General features: G+C 40.0%; 1 protein-coding gene across 3 annotated transcripts in view; it reads right to left on the bottom strand.

Moving 5' to 3' along the window:
• The window catches only part of dclk2a (doublecortin-like kinase 2a), a 65,959-nt gene that overhangs the window by 7,683 nt on the left and 40,972 nt on the right, over window positions 1-17,304 (bottom strand). The window contains exons 3-17 of one of the 3 annotated variants that reach the window (XR_007940895.1): window positions 14,148-14,277; window positions 11,795-11,893; window positions 11,325-11,375; window positions 8,339-8,433; window positions 6,482-6,569; window positions 6,278-6,386; window positions 5,003-5,060; window positions 4,160-4,279; window positions 3,929-4,075; window positions 3,716-3,849; window positions 3,287-3,364; window positions 2,861-2,957; window positions 1,147-1,227; window positions 929-1,042; window positions 232-363 (exon numbers count right to left, since the gene is read on the bottom strand). Coding sequence is in view for 2 of the 3 variants with exons in the window: in XM_022194382.2 (XP_022050074.1) it covers window positions 929-1,042; window positions 1,147-1,227; window positions 2,861-2,957; window positions 3,287-3,364; window positions 3,716-3,849; window positions 3,929-4,075; window positions 4,160-4,279; window positions 5,003-5,060; window positions 6,278-6,386; window positions 6,482-6,569; window positions 8,339-8,433; window positions 11,325-11,375; window positions 11,795-11,893; window positions 14,148-14,277 (1,401 nt within the window). In the remaining variant the exon portion in view is untranslated. The remainder of the gene's footprint in view (window positions 1-231; window positions 364-928; window positions 1,043-1,146; window positions 1,228-2,860; window positions 2,958-3,286; window positions 3,365-3,715; window positions 3,850-3,928; window positions 4,076-4,159; window positions 4,280-5,002; window positions 5,061-6,277; window positions 6,387-6,481; window positions 6,570-8,338; window positions 8,434-11,324; window positions 11,376-11,794; window positions 11,894-14,147; window positions 14,278-17,304) is intronic. The other 2 variants (XM_022194382.2, XM_022194384.2) reach the window with 2 other exon arrangements.

Raw genomic sequence — 17,304 nt, 5'->3', positions numbered from 1 at the left:
GGTGAAATGCGAGTGAAGGAGCAGAATGACGAGAGTTGGCGAGTTCCACATCAGCTGGTTAGTGAGAGCTGTTATTAAGACGAGCAGAGGGCTTGAGAATGAAACAGGAAGGAAGGGAAAGGGAGGGTGAGGGGTGGAGGGGGTTGTTATGGATGGAGGAAGAGGGCGCCGGCTGGAGAGGAAGACGGGGGAGTTGGGAGGAGGTTAGGCAGGGGGGAGTGAAGTGTGTACCCGGCTCTCAGCTCCAGGCGTCCCCTGTGGTCCCGGGTCAGGTGTGAGGGAGGGGTGAGGATGAGGGAGGAGGAAGAGGATGGAGAGAGGAGGAGGAGGAGCCGAGGCCAGGGCCGGCTTTTACACCTCAAACTGTCGAATGAGATTTACAACAAAATGAGGCTCTTTGCGTTGAGAGGGGCGTCAGATCAAATAATCGTCGTTAAATTAAACGAGATAGTCAAGTTCTCCTTCCCCCCCGTCCCTGACTGAAGAGAGAGTGCTGAGCTGATGGGTTTGTGTGACCTGATGGCATGAGGAGAGAAAGTACGACTGTACGACAGAAAATGATGCAAAGGTGGCTAGAAACAGACAGGATGGAAGGATGTTCAGTCTCCAAGTTTTCCCATTACTTCGTGTCTAAAATCCCGTCTGACGTGTTCACAGCAGGATAAGTTGTTTAGAACTTTTCATAAATGTCGTCTTAGAGGAAGATGAGTCCTGATATTGTTGGACAAGTGATTAAATGGGAATAAGATTGATATCATGTGAATTAGAAGGAGCGCAATCTTCTGTATTTGGGTCAAACATTGACTGGAAGTGTTTGGAAGAAGGCCTGACATGTTGGTAAGTTACGACTAAACCCATGTCAAATATCAGACTTAAAGAGCTCACTGAAAGATATTAATGAAATCAGAGACTTCTTTTATGTGCTTACCATGATGACCGACACGCCGGCTGTGGCGTTGTTGTGCTTTGGCGCAGTGTTAAAGTGCGTCTTCAGTTTACCTGTCACCTCCATCTTCATGTTGTTCTCCAAGATGATGTCATCCTAAACAAACACAAACACGTCGTTCAACATATTTTCATCCACAGACCACAAAAGTCTCACCGCAGCTCAGCTTACGGGCAAATACAAACAGAGCAATAGAATACCGTGACCCAGGGGTGAGACAGGACGTCCAGGGCCGTGTATCGAGCCTCAACGTTGACCTGCAGCATCTTTCCAATCAGCTCCTGCAGCAAAGCACAGTTTAGCTTAGCGATAAAGCTAAATTCCTTTTAAACTTAGCATCCACAGCTTTGTCACATACAGTACTGTTCAAAAGTTTGGGGCCACCCAGGCAATTTCATGCTTTCCATGAAAACTCACACTTTTATTCATGTGCTAACATAACTCCACAAGGGTTTTCTAATCATCAATTAGCCTTTCATCACCATTAGCTAACACAATGTAGCATTAGAACACAGGAGTGATGGTTGCTTGACATGCTCCTCTATGTAGATATTCCATTAAAAATCAGCCGGGTCAATATATAATTGCGGCACTTGTTGTAACATAGTTGACAGTTTTGCTGTTTTCAGGTCTAAAATCAACATGGCTGCCTATAACCAAACACCACAGGGCACTTTTAGAGAAAGATTCTTCCAAAAATATTATATATACAACTGTGTAAAAATAAAATTGAAAGTTATTGATAAAGATATTGTATTAAACCTGTTGACATGTGATAAATCCACTCTTGACTCACAAACTACTTGATATTAATTAACTCAGAAAGCCTTGGATTCATGCCAGTCTTTTCTTCAAGGGGAAATGACATCATGTGGAGCAGGTCATGTGATTCAGAATTAACACACATCCTTGAGGTGTTTTTGAAATGGTTAACTTAGTTGAAACTGATTTCTCGAACAGAGCTATAGTTTATTTTCTATATCAAATTTGATATATTGCCAAAAAAGCAATATTTGTCATGATTATCTCAATTTAATGAAAAGAACACAATGAAACTATTTTTGAATAGGCTCATTTTATTATTCTTTAGCTAATTAGAAGATAGTTCTTAATAAATTTGGATGGTTATTTAGTTGACAGTTTAGTGATATTTTTTATTAATAAATGATTGTTTCCATAATAGATAATTATGTAATCTGTAAAGACATGATCATAATGAACATAGAAAACATTAGTTTGTTTAATTTTAATAAAAATGTCTGCAAGATATATCCCATGGACTTCAAAAGTCCATCAGTTATATATTGACCCAGCTGTTTCCATCTAGTCATTTAGCACATTAACAATGTCTAGACCGTATTTCTGATTCATTTAATGTTATCTTCATTGAAAAAAACTGTTTTTCTTTCAAAATAAAGACAGTTCTAAGGGTCTCCAAACTTTTTAACAGTAATGTAAATGGAAGTATCACCCTTGTGACAGTATCATAAAGCAGAGTTAATGTAAGACATAATGTATACAAATGATAAACAAGCTCACAGAGCTATGTATGTATGTCTGGAGATAAATCACCGTCTCGGATGTACATGCATGTTTCATGCTGTGGTGTCGCTAACTGTGCGCTTGTCTACAGTGACAGGGCTACAGAAATAGAAGCGAGTTTAATTAGCAGTTTGGTCTTGCACGCTGAGCGCAGGCTGTCACCTTAATACATGACATTAATTTGGAGGGCTGGAGGGGTTTGTGTGTCCTTCAGCAGACAGACAGTCATTAAAGGAGTGTGAAGCATGTGTGAGTTTAAACTGCAACATTTGGAGACCTGTTTTTACAGCCACTGCATTCAGTCAATAAACACCACCAAGAGACAGCAAGGTGACATAAAAAGGGCTTTGTGGGTGTGTCTGCGGTCCCAACCTTAGCTGAGTCGGTGATGTTGTCCCAGTAAGGACTGGGAAAGTCCAGCCGGCCAAGAAGGATCTGGTCGAACAGGTCCTCTTGCAGGTTGTTCTCACTTTATTGAAAAACAAACACACAGATGCTGAACAAGCAACCTGTAACCTGATTTTTCATTTAGTTTAATAACAATGACATGCTATAGATTAAATACGGGTGACAATAATGTGCACCAATCCTCCACCATCCTCACTGTGACTGCTGGATGACACCACTATTTATCACAGCAACACTTCACTTATACTGCAGATAACTGACGGGTATAAAAATGTAATTGTCAAATAATGTTAGACTTTGTACTTACGGTTTAAAACTGAAAACTATCGTACTATTGACAGTGCTGACAGGTTTTACTGTGACTTTTATTGAACAATATAAACTGAGTACCTTCTAAATGGAGGGAAGCCGCACAGAAGGATGTAGGTGATGACACCTGCAGCCCAGATATCCACCTTCAGACCGTAGCTGTGGAAAGAGAAACCATGTCCATCATACATCATGCACTGGACGTAAAACAACTAAATAAAAATGTGATCTTTGACAAATAGCAAACGACAAGACAAGGTTTCAGTCTATTGTGATGATGCAGAATATACCACAACTACCATTTCTGCTGCCTTACTGAGTGTGTACAAATGCATTTTTTCTTTAAATCTCCATTCAGCCGGTTACACACAGTGCTATTGTTGACCTGTGTTTTTACTTTGCCAATGCATTTATTCACACAGCAGTAAAGCCATGCATGCTACTTTATAATGAGTATTTTTTCCCTCAGTAATCTAGAAACACCACATTCTGCCCAAACATCCATCTTACCCCGACTCGGCAATGATTTCTGGAGCCACATACGTAGGAGTGCCGCATACAGTATACAAGGGTCCCTCCACCACTGTGGCCAATCCAAAGTCTCCAAGTTTCAGTGACTTGGTGCCATCTGGGTACTCAAACACCTACAATTGAAAACTGAGTTGAAACCCACAGAGCAGGTGGATTTACAGGGAGAAACCTAATGCATGTGTCAGTAAATACCAGCAGGTTCTCAGGCTTAATGTCTCTGTGCACGATGTTCATGCTGTGCAGGTACTTCAAGGCCCCAGCGAGGTTGTAGACCATGATGCTGGCGTCTCTCTCCGTGTATTTGGCCGAGGACGTGATGGCATCAAATAAATCCCCTCCCTGAGAAGACATCAGCATGGTGGTTACATGTCGAAGAGAAATGAGTGTTTGCTCATACTGTCCCCCACTTAGCCTCTACTTTACCTTCACCAGCTCCATAACCAGGTAGAGATCAGAGGGCGTGTCCACCTCCTCAATCAGCATGATGATGTTGGGGTGTTTCACCCTCCGCAGCACGGCGACTTCATTCTCTATGAGGTGCTCCTGGAAATATTCAGAGGAAGCTACCGTTATGCACCAGTTTGCAGTGTTTATGCTCACCCATTATGCTAATAGAAAGGTGCTGTTGATTGGATTTGAATTGGTGTCAAGCCTGTAGGATCCAGTGTGTGCCATTGTCTGCACGTGAAAGCATGAGGATAATTTGAGTCAGGGAATGAATAAAACATGACTGATTCTGTCTGTGAGGATCCGAGACACACAGGTGATACTGTGCTGTACGTGGGTGTTAATAATGCACAGTGGAACGTTAACATACGACCCTTCCTTAGCTGTGTATTTACACTACTGTTCAAAAGTCTGGGGTCACTTAGAAATGTCTGGTTTTTTAATGAAGATAACATTAAATTAATTAGAAATCCAGTCTAGACATTGTTCATGTGGTAAATGACTATTCTAGATGGAAACGACTGATTTTTAATGGAATATCTCCATAGGGGTACAGAGGAACATTTCCAGCAACCATCACTCCTGTGTTCTAATGCTACATTGTGTTAGCTAATGGTGTTGAAAAGCTAACTGATGATTAGAAAACCCTTGTGCAATTATGCTAGCACATGAATAAAAGTGTGACTTTTAATGGAAAAGATGAAATTGTCTGGGTGGTCCCGAGCTTTTCAACGGTAGTGTACATGTTATAGTAGGGGTTAAACATGCACACACAAAGACAGACACAAGAGAAGGAAATGGTGAGGGAAAAAGTGAAACCTTTCCACGGCACTTGGCCTTGTCGATGATCTTCAGAGCAAACTCCTTCCCCGTGGACCTGAAGAGAAACAGTGCAATTAGCGACGACAATAAAGACAGCACTGAGTCTGCAACAATGTCTGTAATTTAAATCAAGTGCTCACTGGAGAGCCTCAGAGTGCAGGAACACGGCTACAGTTATTGGAAAGGCTGCTGGCTGAAGAATCAGAGTTTATGGAGAGTTTGAGCGGAGACGGGCCAGCTCAACAAGAAGAGAACACATCTGTAACATGAGGCTGAAGAGCAGAGTTTCCTTTTCATTATTGGCTGAAAGAGTCAAGTCTTTTGCAAATGTGACCACACCCAACAGCAGCGTAACGCACTGAGGAAAGGTGTGAAATGAAACCACCGCAAAGCCATTTTCATCTGGTCACATTTTTCATTGTGCTGAAATCTTGTTTGTATCTAATTTTTGAATGAGATACACTTTGTGCTTACATTAGAATATGTAGTCCCTCCTACAGTCTTACATTTTCTCTGACAGAAATGAAGCAACACAACAGCAAAAAACAGGGAAGAAGATTCAAGGTTGGGGAAGGCTGTTGTAACATATGTGCATAATGAACCATCAGCCATGTGAGCTGGGGTGACTATAAATTCTGTACCTCCCCATTAGTCAGTTAGAAGTGAAGAAGCCTCTTGGAAGAAGGTGAAACGTCTTCAGGAACGTACAAGAACAGTCCAGTTGATTTCTACTGAAGCTCCGACGATTATCAACCAAGAAAGTTTTACACTACTTTCAAATCTGAGTTTTTTGTTTAACCGTTAGCCGTTGGAAACAGCACAGCTTTTTATTATAGCTAATGATCTCAGTTCCAGACCTTTAAGCTTAGAGTATTTTAGTGGCTTTGTGAACATTTTGTCATATTTGTTGTTCTTTAAGGATAAATACAGTCTATTCTGTGTGAGAAGTGTTTGTTTACCAGAGCCTGCACCGTGTACCGTTCAGTACTTTCCAATGAGGGGCACCAGGTGAGAGCACACACACTTGTGAGTCTTCTTCTCATCATCATCATCATTTCCCCTGTCTGCCTGAGTGGCGTGTTGACTCAGAGATTAAAAGGCTAATGAAGTAAAATCACTGCTGGGTTTAATCCACGAGATATTTCTGTCTCCACAATGCCTGTCATCAGGACTTAATTGAAAAGTGATCACATGTGATGCACATACCGGCGGTAACAAGAGACACCGCTGTGCGTTAAGTGTTTCCACTCTGACTGAACGTGTCTCACCCACCTCTCCACGCACTCCTTGACCACTGCGAAGTTGCCGTCTCCGATGACTTTGCCGATCTTGTATTTTTCCAAGATGCTCGAGGCGGGCGAGTATCTGTTCCCATTAACTTCTGAGGAGAGACGGAGGTTACGGCACTCAGCGGGCAGGTCTTGTGGTTTAATAAAACGAGGCTTTGGAAAAAAAACACCACAGAGGAGAACAAACCTTCTGGGCTCAGCTGATTGGTCTGCTCCTGGTGATTGTTCAAAGAGCCATTTACATTTGGGGAGGAGATGTGATGTGATGGAGGGATCTGCAGGAAGAAACAAAAAAAAAAAAAAGAAGAGTACTTGGCCTCACAAATACTCAAACCAAATGGGAAAATTACCATGGCAACCTTAGCACCCATAAAACATAGTGTGCACTAATTACATTTTCTTGCATAGAAATGCTTCAGGTTACACAAAAAAGGACACAATCCATAATTCGGCAACCTATACACTTTAATGTTCAATTCTTGTCAATTAATTTGTATAAGCAAGCTGCAGTTTGAACCTGAATTGATTTAATTTTTTGACTTAAACCAGAAAAATTCCCTGTGAATCTGTGGCATTTGGAGATACTCTGTCAAGCATGTTGCTCACAAACATAATGAACGTTAATCCAAAAATAAATACACTTAATATTTCAATAGCAAGGCAGGTCTAAAATCAGCTTGCCCTTCAAAATGTACAAGAGCCCCTGGAATAGATCTCCATATCCACTTATCACTGCACACAAATGAATGATTCATTTGCAAAGAGTGCCATTTCTGCAAAGCGCAGCAGCGGCAATTTCAGCATCTTCTGGGGACATTTTTGAAATATCAGCAATAAATGCATTAAAATCAGATAAGAGATCTTCTCCATTATGTACACTAGTCCTTCTCCATCTTACTGCACCATAATGTACATTACCTAACAGTAGGGATGTATTATTTAGTCTAAAAAGGTAGCCCTCTGGACCAAAGTGGAAGGTAGGATGGCTTCAAGGTTCCTTTTACGGCTTGACACATAAAAAAAGGCTTTTTCTTCTGATAAATGACTTTATCTGTCTACCTTAGTGAGGATGAACGAATGACAGAGTGAGGACTATAGCTCATCGGTCATTAACATCCTTTCTCTTTTAGTTTTTCAAAAAATGTTACTCTACTTTCCCAACAGTGAATTTTAAAGTCTTCGGTAAATCATAAAAACCTTCTGTGCTGCCAAATTAATGTGGATGGATCAGTCTTTGGCTGGGCTTAGTGAGGAATGGTGCAACGGTGGAGGAGGTTTGCCAGCTGGCTGGATCTTTCAGAAAATTGTAGTTGGAGACTAACACACAGCTTACAGAAGAATCCATCAATAAATCAGATTAGTATCTGAAAATGCGACCAAAAACGCATCACAGAGCTACAGCAGTGTGTAGGTCACACAGGACTGTCAGTCAGTGACTTAATAACTTCACTTGACATAGATTTATTTCATTTTGTGGTAAGTAGGTCACGAAATCTTGCCTTATCCACTCCTTTGCAATAGAAGGCCATTATTGGCACTAGCCTGACTCACTTGAGGTCTCTGTGATAGCAGACCTGCTCTGAAACCGACAGATTCATGCTATTCTAAAAAATAGCAACCAGAAAATTGCAGTAAAGAAAAATCTGCAGTGGCAAATATGGTTGTAGATATAAATAGAATCTGAAAAAAGGCTTGCAAAGGAATGCAACATTTTTATGAGGCCTCAAGGAAGCACAAACAAACACTGGATGAAAACCGAAACTGTTTTTGAATTCATCCATATTTTATCCTTGTGCACGTTAAGAGGTTTACCAGTCATCCTAATGAAAGTTTGATAATAGCTTAAGTTTATTCACATGCTTCATAACTCACTGTAAGTGTCTTTAATGTGTCACGTGTCCTAAATGTGTCCCGTGAGACTGATTGTTAGTGTGAACGTGTGCAAACTGTGTAAAGAGTAGAGTGTAGATAATACTACATGTAAGCTGTGGAGGTCTTGTTAGACAGCAGCTGATGGATTTGCTGCAGTGACACAGCGTCTTACCTTAAAACTGGGGATGGGTCGGGGGCTGGTGGGAGATGGTGTGGAGGACTTGGTGGACTTAGGAACTGAGATCTGACTTGTTGAGATACCATTTACTGTGTAAAGGAGAGGAAGGAGATTTGTAAGAGCAGTGAAAAGCTGCAATCTGATCTCTGAGTAAAGACGTCTGAAAATAAAACTAATTACATGAGAGGCGTTCAAGTAATCTGTGGTTCTTTGTGGTTCTTTTACTGTTTATTTGCTGCAGAACTTAACAGTGTACCTCACTGTAACTTACACATTAGTCATTGATATTATCATAACTAATAATACTGCAGGGTCTTGGTCTTACCTGAGTCAACTTAATTTGTATATTATATCATTTTGTTGAATTTTAACCATATGACCTTTAATTACTCATGTAAATTAACATCATAAATAACAATGTAGGGTCCGAATCTTAATACTTACTTATTTGTTAAATTCACAACACTAATCTTTTACTTCTAGTGGAAAGCACTTTGGCTCGGTAGCTATTTTAAGTGTGCTATGTAAATAACAGTGAAATGGCATGACTAATGTACACACTGTACGAGTGATGAAAGGAGCCATATTATGCAAAAATATCTTTTTTTTTTTTTTATTGATTTGAACATAGTCATATGTCCCCAGTGCCTAAAGAGCAACAACATATGAAAACATAACCATGTCCTCATTTCCATCCATTTTCCGTGTACGAAATGTGTCTCTAAACTAGACCTTTAAGTTTCAGCCCGTTGTGATGTCACAACAGGGCTCCAGGCTCCTCAGTGCCAGTAGATGTAGAGAAAGGTGTGAAGTGTTCAGCAGTAGCTCAGTTGGAGAGAGTCCTACATGTGCTGACACAGCCTATTGACGTGTTATACTAAACAATACATGCAGTAATTGAGGCTGAAACTAGAAATACACATTCTGGGGAAATGTGAGACTCACATTAATTTGTTAAAAAGGAACAATATAGAGCCTTTAAGACAAGGTGCACAAGCTCAAAGCGGGGATGAGACTTTTTATTGCTTCAGAGACTCATTCTCTCAAGAACAGATTATTTCTGCCTCCCTCTCTCTGGGTTTCTGGCACTAATACAGAGACATAATGCGTCAAACTTTACCTCAAAGTCTTTCATCTGCATAAACCCAGTTGAGCTGAGGAAAATCATTTCACACTGCCTGCATGCTGTCTTTGCACTGCTGTTTTATAGTTGTAAGTTTTTGTTTATTTTTTTCTTCTTAAAGGAATTTCTAAATTCATTTGAAGTTAAGTGAATTATCATACGTGACATTACACTGTTGCTTTAAATGTTTTAAAAAGTGTGTTTTATTTTATCTGTTGAACATCCCAGCTGCAGATGAAGAGGGATGTGATGTAACTGTTCAGTTAGAGCCCAGTTTAATCAGCACAGCTGAGGACTGTTTCTAAAGCTGCATCTACATAGAAGGCTTTTCAGCCACTGCTATGTTAGTCCAGCCAGCTGCCTACACAAGCAGCTTCACATTTTAGTTGTGCTACACATATGTGAACGTGAAAGGAGCATTTTTAGGGTGTGAGCTGCTTTTACACATGTAGGTATAGAGAATGCTTGTCGGACTTCTAAAACATGAGTCCTAGAACATCCGAATACAAGAGCTGCTGCTGCTTTATTAAAACACACAGTGTGAGTCAGTTCATGGCTGTAAGTCAGAGGGTTCTGCAGCAGCCAACTTGTAGAACAGATAGATGTGTACGGTTCACAGCAGCTCCAGTCAGACAGAGGGAGAGAAAGAAGGTCAAACCAAAGAGAATGTCAAGAGATTATCCAAACTGAAAACTTATAAACAGTATGAAGCGCAGAAGATTGCAAAGAGAAAATGCAAACATCACTGGTGTAAGCAAGAAAGTAAAAAGAAAATATTTTAGGATGGCTGTAATTCTCATTTAACACACAATATAGAAAACCTTATTTAGTTTTAATATAGTTAGCCTTAGTGGAGTTAAAAAGGTTGAATCTGAATAGAAAATATCATGGTAATACATTTCATTTATCTAAAAAAAACAGCTAGCTACAAAAAAAAATTACTTATGTTTGAAGTAAAAGGCTGACATGAATGTGTTTTCCAGTTTAATTATGGTCAATAAGTTGATAGTGCAACATTAATGCAATATTACTAGACTTGGCTAAACTTTCAGCAACTTACATGCTGTTTGGATGTCAAAATGGTTATATTTATCTTGGATTCTTTATCATTAGCATGCAACATATAACATACTAGAACATTTAACACGGCTTCAGTTAGTAGAGTGATGCTAACATTTGGCAGGTTTGGAGGAGGTTGCAAAAATTTCATATTTCAAGAGAATCCATCATCCATTTTAAACCTGCTAATATTCAACATACCATGCATCCCAGCAGGGCTGTTTATAGGTTAATATTTTTGTCCTCTAAACCACACTAAAGTTACAGTAACCAGTTTAAACAATGGTTTCATCACAAATAGCTTCTTATTTTTGTGCATCTGTATGTATTTTAGAGTGGCAGCAGACAGGAAGTCTATGGAAAGTGTAGCATTCTGACGTACAGCCAATGGGAATTGCTGCTCTGGGAGTTTGTGCTCATACGGTATACATCCTGCCACCCAGCTATTTGGTCACCCACCATGAATAACTTCAACACATAATAAGAGACTGAGTGGCTCATGGGATGTCGGCAGAGATGTGACTGGATCATTAATGACAGATCCAAGGTCAGTTTTCCATAAGCATGACTTATCCAAATCAACTCAATATCATTTCACTTCTATGGTTAAAACTGACAAACACTGACGTATCACAATGAACATACACCAAGCCAAAATATTACACAATTATGATAGTTATTGGACTCTTGGCGACACTGGTTGGACAGATAGATATTTGTATAACTACAAAAGCTTGGTGAACCAATATCATTTCATAGTTTGGGTCAAGTATTTCAGCCCAAAACTTTAAGCCTCACCTGGGGACTTGATGGGCGACTGACTGGTTGAGTAGTGGACAGGTCGCCTACCTATAGCAGTGTAAAAGAAAGCACACCAAGTACAAAACAATACAATTAGTAAAACGTCTTTACAACATACAGTACTTCGACACCAGCTGAGCTTCATATGCAAAGCCGCCACTCCAAACCGCAAACTCTTCTTTAAACCTGATATATTGGCACACAAATTGTTTTGTAACTTTGACTGTTGAAGTCATAAAAAGGCTTTCAGACAGCCTGTCAAACAGAAATGTACTTACAGTGTTGCTTTGGCTTTAGAAAATGGAGTGTGAAAAACACGATCTCACACATAATGCAATATCTTAAAAGATTCAATCTTTCCAACTGGTCACTTACAAGGTCATGTGTTATGTGTGAATGTCTTCATTTTTCAAGGCTATCACATGCAGCTCCTCAGCTCTTTCTAATGCTGTTTCACTGTTTCCTACCTGCACCAGGAGACTTGCTACGTCGCGAAGGTCCAGGGCTCTTAGCTGTCCGGTTTGGAGTAGCAGAGCGGCTGTACGAAGACTTTAGCACTTTGCATTCTGGGGGGACAACACATTCAGGGTCACTACTGTATTTATTACCTTCCCTTCTCAACAATCTTGTCCTCTCATCTTAAGCACAGAGCCAATGTGGCACTCATGTTCCCATTAAAGTGTCAGGAAACGTTACTTATGTGCCGATTTCATGAATGCTGGTCACATGAGGACAAAGAGGCAAACATGGCTGAGCAAAAAGAAATGAAAAAGCGGTCCATAACATCAGGTTCAGTTTAGAGCTCGGCTACATTAACATTTTAACCCCGTGTTTCTGATTCAGGGTGGGTACTGTCGCATAATTTTTGATACTTGAACTGAATTTATAGGCAAGTGTTCTTTACCAAATCCAAAAATGAAGCAATATTTTGTTCTAATTCAAATTTTGGCTTTTTCAAATGTATCCTGTAGACTTTTTGACTCCTAGCTTACTACTACTCCTATCTTATCCCAACTGTCCTCTCTGATAATCTACATATCTGTAAAGATCAGTGCAGCGCTACACATCTGATCTTCACATCATGAGTGAATAAACGTACATTTTGCAGCAACATTTAAGCCAAAATTATCACTGCTCATCATAAACATAGAAAACAAAAAGTATTTTTAAGGTATTTGCTGCATGTCAGAGCTGATTTTACTATGAGTCTGTTATAAAGAAGAGGTAGGTTTGTGTTAATGAGGGTGGAGGCAGGGAGAGGAATAATGCAATGACAGAAACACGAGGAAAAAAAAAACACACCCGCGGTGCATTTCTAATGTGTTCTTTGTGCTACATATCAGAGAAAATACTTATTTCACTAGCTGACTAAAGCAGCTTCAAGTATGGGACAATTCCTGGCCTTGTGTACACAAGAAACACCAACAAACCAAATCCTTTAGTTAGCCAGAAAGCTCTTGAGCTCAGAAAAAGAGCTCACATGGTTTTAAACCTGTTTGTTTAGCCCTTCTACAACTGGGCTCTTTTAGGACTAAAAAATACTTGGGGATGAATGGCTGCCAAGAGGCATGAAAATCTAAACAAACAAACTGTACTTGATGACTTTCTGGCTAAAGCTAAGCTAAAGGCGGATACGTTACTGCATAGACTAATGATCCTCACATATTCTTGAAGTTAGGCTGAGCACAAACTCTTCTGCCTCTTCTGTTCCAAATTTCATTTTTGTGAATTTTGTACAACACATTTTCCTTTCCTCGTTTCAGCGGTAGAGTGAATCCTGGGCCTATTTTGCAAAAGGAAGAGCAGCCTCTGTACCTTGAGGAGAGAGTACAGTGTGCCTTTTTTGTTCTTTCAAAGACCCATTTCCTATGTGGAGCAGCGGAGTGTAAGTGGGACGAAAGCTCCAAACTATCTCTGAATACGAACAAGCCACTATCACTCATCCTCAGGATCAGTTGACACACAGTGTGTGTTAGGATGTGCCTCTCTGTTGTTAGCAAACCTGACCAAACAACAAAAATATTACACAGGATGTCGATACTTTGGACGGTAACTAAAATAAACTGCTTTTTCCTTCCCATGTTCATTCTTGGCTGGAGTTCTGTGCGGCTATGACAGTGAATGGATCCTCTGGTTATAGAGGTCACATCCTGCTTGTGTGCTCTCGTAGTTTCAGTGGGTTTTCTGCACAATAAAGGGATGATTCCAAACAGAGATGTGCGCATAGCATGTGTACAGTCAGTGATTATAGTACAAAGCATGAGCACAGTGGACTACGTACAAACACGGTGAAATGACATTTTAGTCAGTCAACAAGAATGCAACCTCTTTTCCTTACTTGAGAGCAAAATTTTGTGTTAAAATGTGTAACACCAGGTGCCCCTGTAGCTCAACAGGTTAGGCTGGTGACCCACAAACAGGTGCTGTAGTCACCGATGCAGCGGTAATGGGTTTGAGTCCGACCCATGGTCATTTACTGCATGTCTCTTCCCCACTCTCCTCCCCATGTTTCCCCATGTCTCTCTCTCCACTGTTCACTACAGCAAAAGCAAAACGGCCAGAACACAGATGCTTTTCAGTAGATGCTGGACAAACTGCTAAATAGATTGCATTTGAATACAAAAGTCAATTCTCAGTTATCAAAATTGCAATAATCTAGATTTAATTGCATATAGAATCATATAAGACAACTCCCTGAAGGAAAAGAGTGTTGCAAGCAGTTGCAGGAGAAGAACTGGAGGAGGAAGAACACCAATACTAATACACACAAACACACACATACACCGAGACAGATGTTTAGTTAGTCTTAGTCAGGCCTACCAGTCATAAAGGCTGTGGAAGCCTTACCGCTGTGATCCAACACAAAGTCGTCCTGAGCGTAACGGTACTTCTCTGGTCCGCACGCTATGAACACGTCATCATCCCCGAAGAATTCCTGCAGGCAGGTAATCTGGAGAAAGAAGACATTTTTTAAAAATCATATATGTATATGTATATATATATATATTTGAGGGTCTAATACTCATTTAATCGGGCTGATGGTCAGAGGCAGCTGTGGAAAAAGTGTTTTCATTGCTGCAAGTAGCAATGTGTCAATGTAAAAATACATTTTGTTTACATTTAAATATTGAAGTGATATTCGGAAAAAAGGAGTCAATATCAGCAAAGAGTGCATTAAAGCTACCAAATGGAGATTTTTGTACATGATTACAGCATTCATTTCAATTTAATTTCATTTGTACAGCACCAAATGACAACACCAGTCATTTCAGTGCATTTCACATAGTAAGGTCAGGACCTTTATAGGAATAGAAAAAGTCACTAAATGATTCCCTTTGGTCATTTCCATTTAAATATCCTGATGCTAGTTTAGGGCTGCACAGTGTTGTAGTGGTTAGCACTTTCGCCTTGCAGCAAGAAGATCCCCGGTTCAAATCCCAGCCAGGTATCTTTCTGCATGGAGTTTGCATGTTCTCCCTGTGCATGCGTGGGTGTTCTCCAGGCACTCCGGCTTCCTCCCACAGTCCAAAAATATGCTGAGGTTAATTGGTTACTCTGAATTGCCCGTAGGTGGGAATGTGAGTGTGATTGTTTGTCTGTATATGTAGCCCTGTGACAGACTGGCGACCTGTCCTGGGTGTCCCCTGCCTTCGCCTGAGTCAGCTGGGATAGGCTCCAGCACCCCCCGCAACCCTAGTGAGGATAAAGCGGTGTATAGAGAATGGATGGATGATGCTAGTTTAAGTTTGTAGAGAAATGAGACAATCCAGATGAAAACTTTCTTGTTCTGAATCTTTCAATCAAAACATAGAATTATGACCGTGTTGTTTAGGAACAAACAAGAGAGTAAGTGGAGCTTAACTTTTAAATAATCACAGAAAAGAAGCCCTAGAGAAGCTCCGAAACATGGAAAGTTTCTACATCGATAGTTCATCTGCAACTGAATGAACTCAGTCTGCTGATGAGAACCATGTGACACATTTAAACACGGCAGAACCAGCATGAAAGTACTTGTTATTCGTTATGCAAAACTTTAATCTGTACAATAACTTCACAGTAATCTTAGTCATGGGATAAGTGCAAAACAATATCTGCATGTTGCATCAAGCCAACAAGCACAACTACAGAAAAACTAGAGTAAAATTGTACTGTAGTATTTGAGTGTATGTATATACTTAGTAAACTTCCATTCAGCCGTACAAACATTATACTCATCATTTCTGCATTTATGTCTGAATAATCACACCAACAGAAATCCGTTTTTTTACAGCATGGATGATGGGGTTTGGTTAAATATGCCAGTTCCAGTAACACCACATGATTCTGAATCTGTTTAAACTGTAACACGGGTTTTATTTTGCTGAACAGAATAGGCTTTAGCTACATACACTACCAGTCAAAAGTTCAAAAGTTTGGACACACTTTCTCATTTACTGGTTTTCTTTCTTTTCACAACTATTTACATTGTAGATTCTCAGTGAAATCATCAGAACTATGAATGAACACATATGGAATTATGTAGACAACAAGGAAGTGTGAAGTAAGTCAAAACATCTTTTACATTTAAGATTCTTCAAAAATAGCCACTCGTTGCTTTGATTACTGGATTACTGCTTTGCACACTCTTGGCATTCTCTCCATGAGCTTCATGAGGTAGTCACCTGAAATGGTTTTCCCTTCAGAGGTGTGCCTTGTCAAGATTAATTTGTGCAATTTCTTGCCTTCTTAATGGGGCTGGGACCATTAGCTGTGTTGTGCAGAAGTCAGGTTGGTACACAGTTGACAGCCCTATTTGACAGCTGTTAGAAGCTATATTATGGCAAGAACCAGAGGTGGGTAGAGTAGTCAAAAATTGTACTTAAGTAAGAGTAACGTTACTTCAAAATAATATCATTCAAGTAAAAGTAAAAAGTAGTGATCCAAAAAAAGAGTAAAAAAAAGAATTTGGTGAAAAGACTACTCAAGTACTGAAAGTACTGAGTAACTGTTTGATTGTAATGTCTGATTTATTTTTTTAGAAATGATGTGATCAGAGAGACAAAAATGTAAAATAATGTGCAAATTCTGGTATTTCCAAATAATTAAAAAAAACTGCAAAAATAAACATCTTTACAAAATGACAAGTTAAGGCACAAAAACACAAACTTCCAAATCTCAGTTTTTCACAACAGAAAGCTTTTGAAACAAATACCTGTAGTAAGGTAACGTTTGTTTGCTTGAACAGTGCAAACTACTTCCAGTGAAAAGATATACTACATGCTCATACAGTCCATGACATAGACTGTATGTGAATGCTGTACCCCCTCCTAAATTTACTTCACTAAACCAGCCCTCTGGACCTCCAGTAAGCTGTGTTCCTATTGGCTGTCCAGGTGGCCGCTTGGTGTTATCAGGAACACCTGAGCAGCTCAGTGTCTTCCTGCTTTATGTCTGCAGTCAAACATTTCCTCTGCTTCTTTTCACCACTGAGCTGGCTTTGGCTCCATTGCTTTAGTTTGTTCTTTAGGTGTTGGCTTGCAGCTTCCAGCAGTAAAATCATCTTTAATATGTTTCTTGGTGAGTTTTAGGGCTTTGTACTGGATAGTTGTCTTGGTAAATGTGGTTCTTTAGCCACAGTTATCACATGGTGCTAATGTGTGCAGTGATTAGTGGATTTGGTACAAGTGAGTTGTGTCTTTATCTTGGCTGTAGTGAGTCTTTAGAGGTTTTTGGTCAGACACATTCTGTATTCTTATTTGTGAACCAACGTTGGTTGTCCAGAAAGTAAGAGTTCCTGTCCTGATTCTGTTTAAAGAGCTTCTCTGGTAGGCTGTAAGAGACTTTAGCATTTGGGTTGTGCTAATTTGGTTTTTGTACGGTTTCATTTGACTATTTTGAGGCCCCTCCATGTGGTTTAGTGAGGTTTTCTGTAACAGTTCTACAAAGCAGCCTGCAGCAGAAGAGACTTTGAGAGTTTTTAGGAAGTTCTGGAGACCAG

Source organism: Acanthochromis polyacanthus, chromosome 3 (assembly GCF_021347895.1).
Source record: "Acanthochromis polyacanthus isolate Apoly-LR-REF ecotype Palm Island chromosome 3, KAUST_Apoly_ChrSc, whole genome shotgun sequence".
NCBI classification, from domain to species: Eukaryota; Metazoa; Chordata; class Actinopteri; family Pomacentridae; genus Acanthochromis; species Acanthochromis polyacanthus.
Note: the sequence above shows the minus strand (reverse complement) of the source record. Positions and strands in the feature narration are given on the sequence as shown.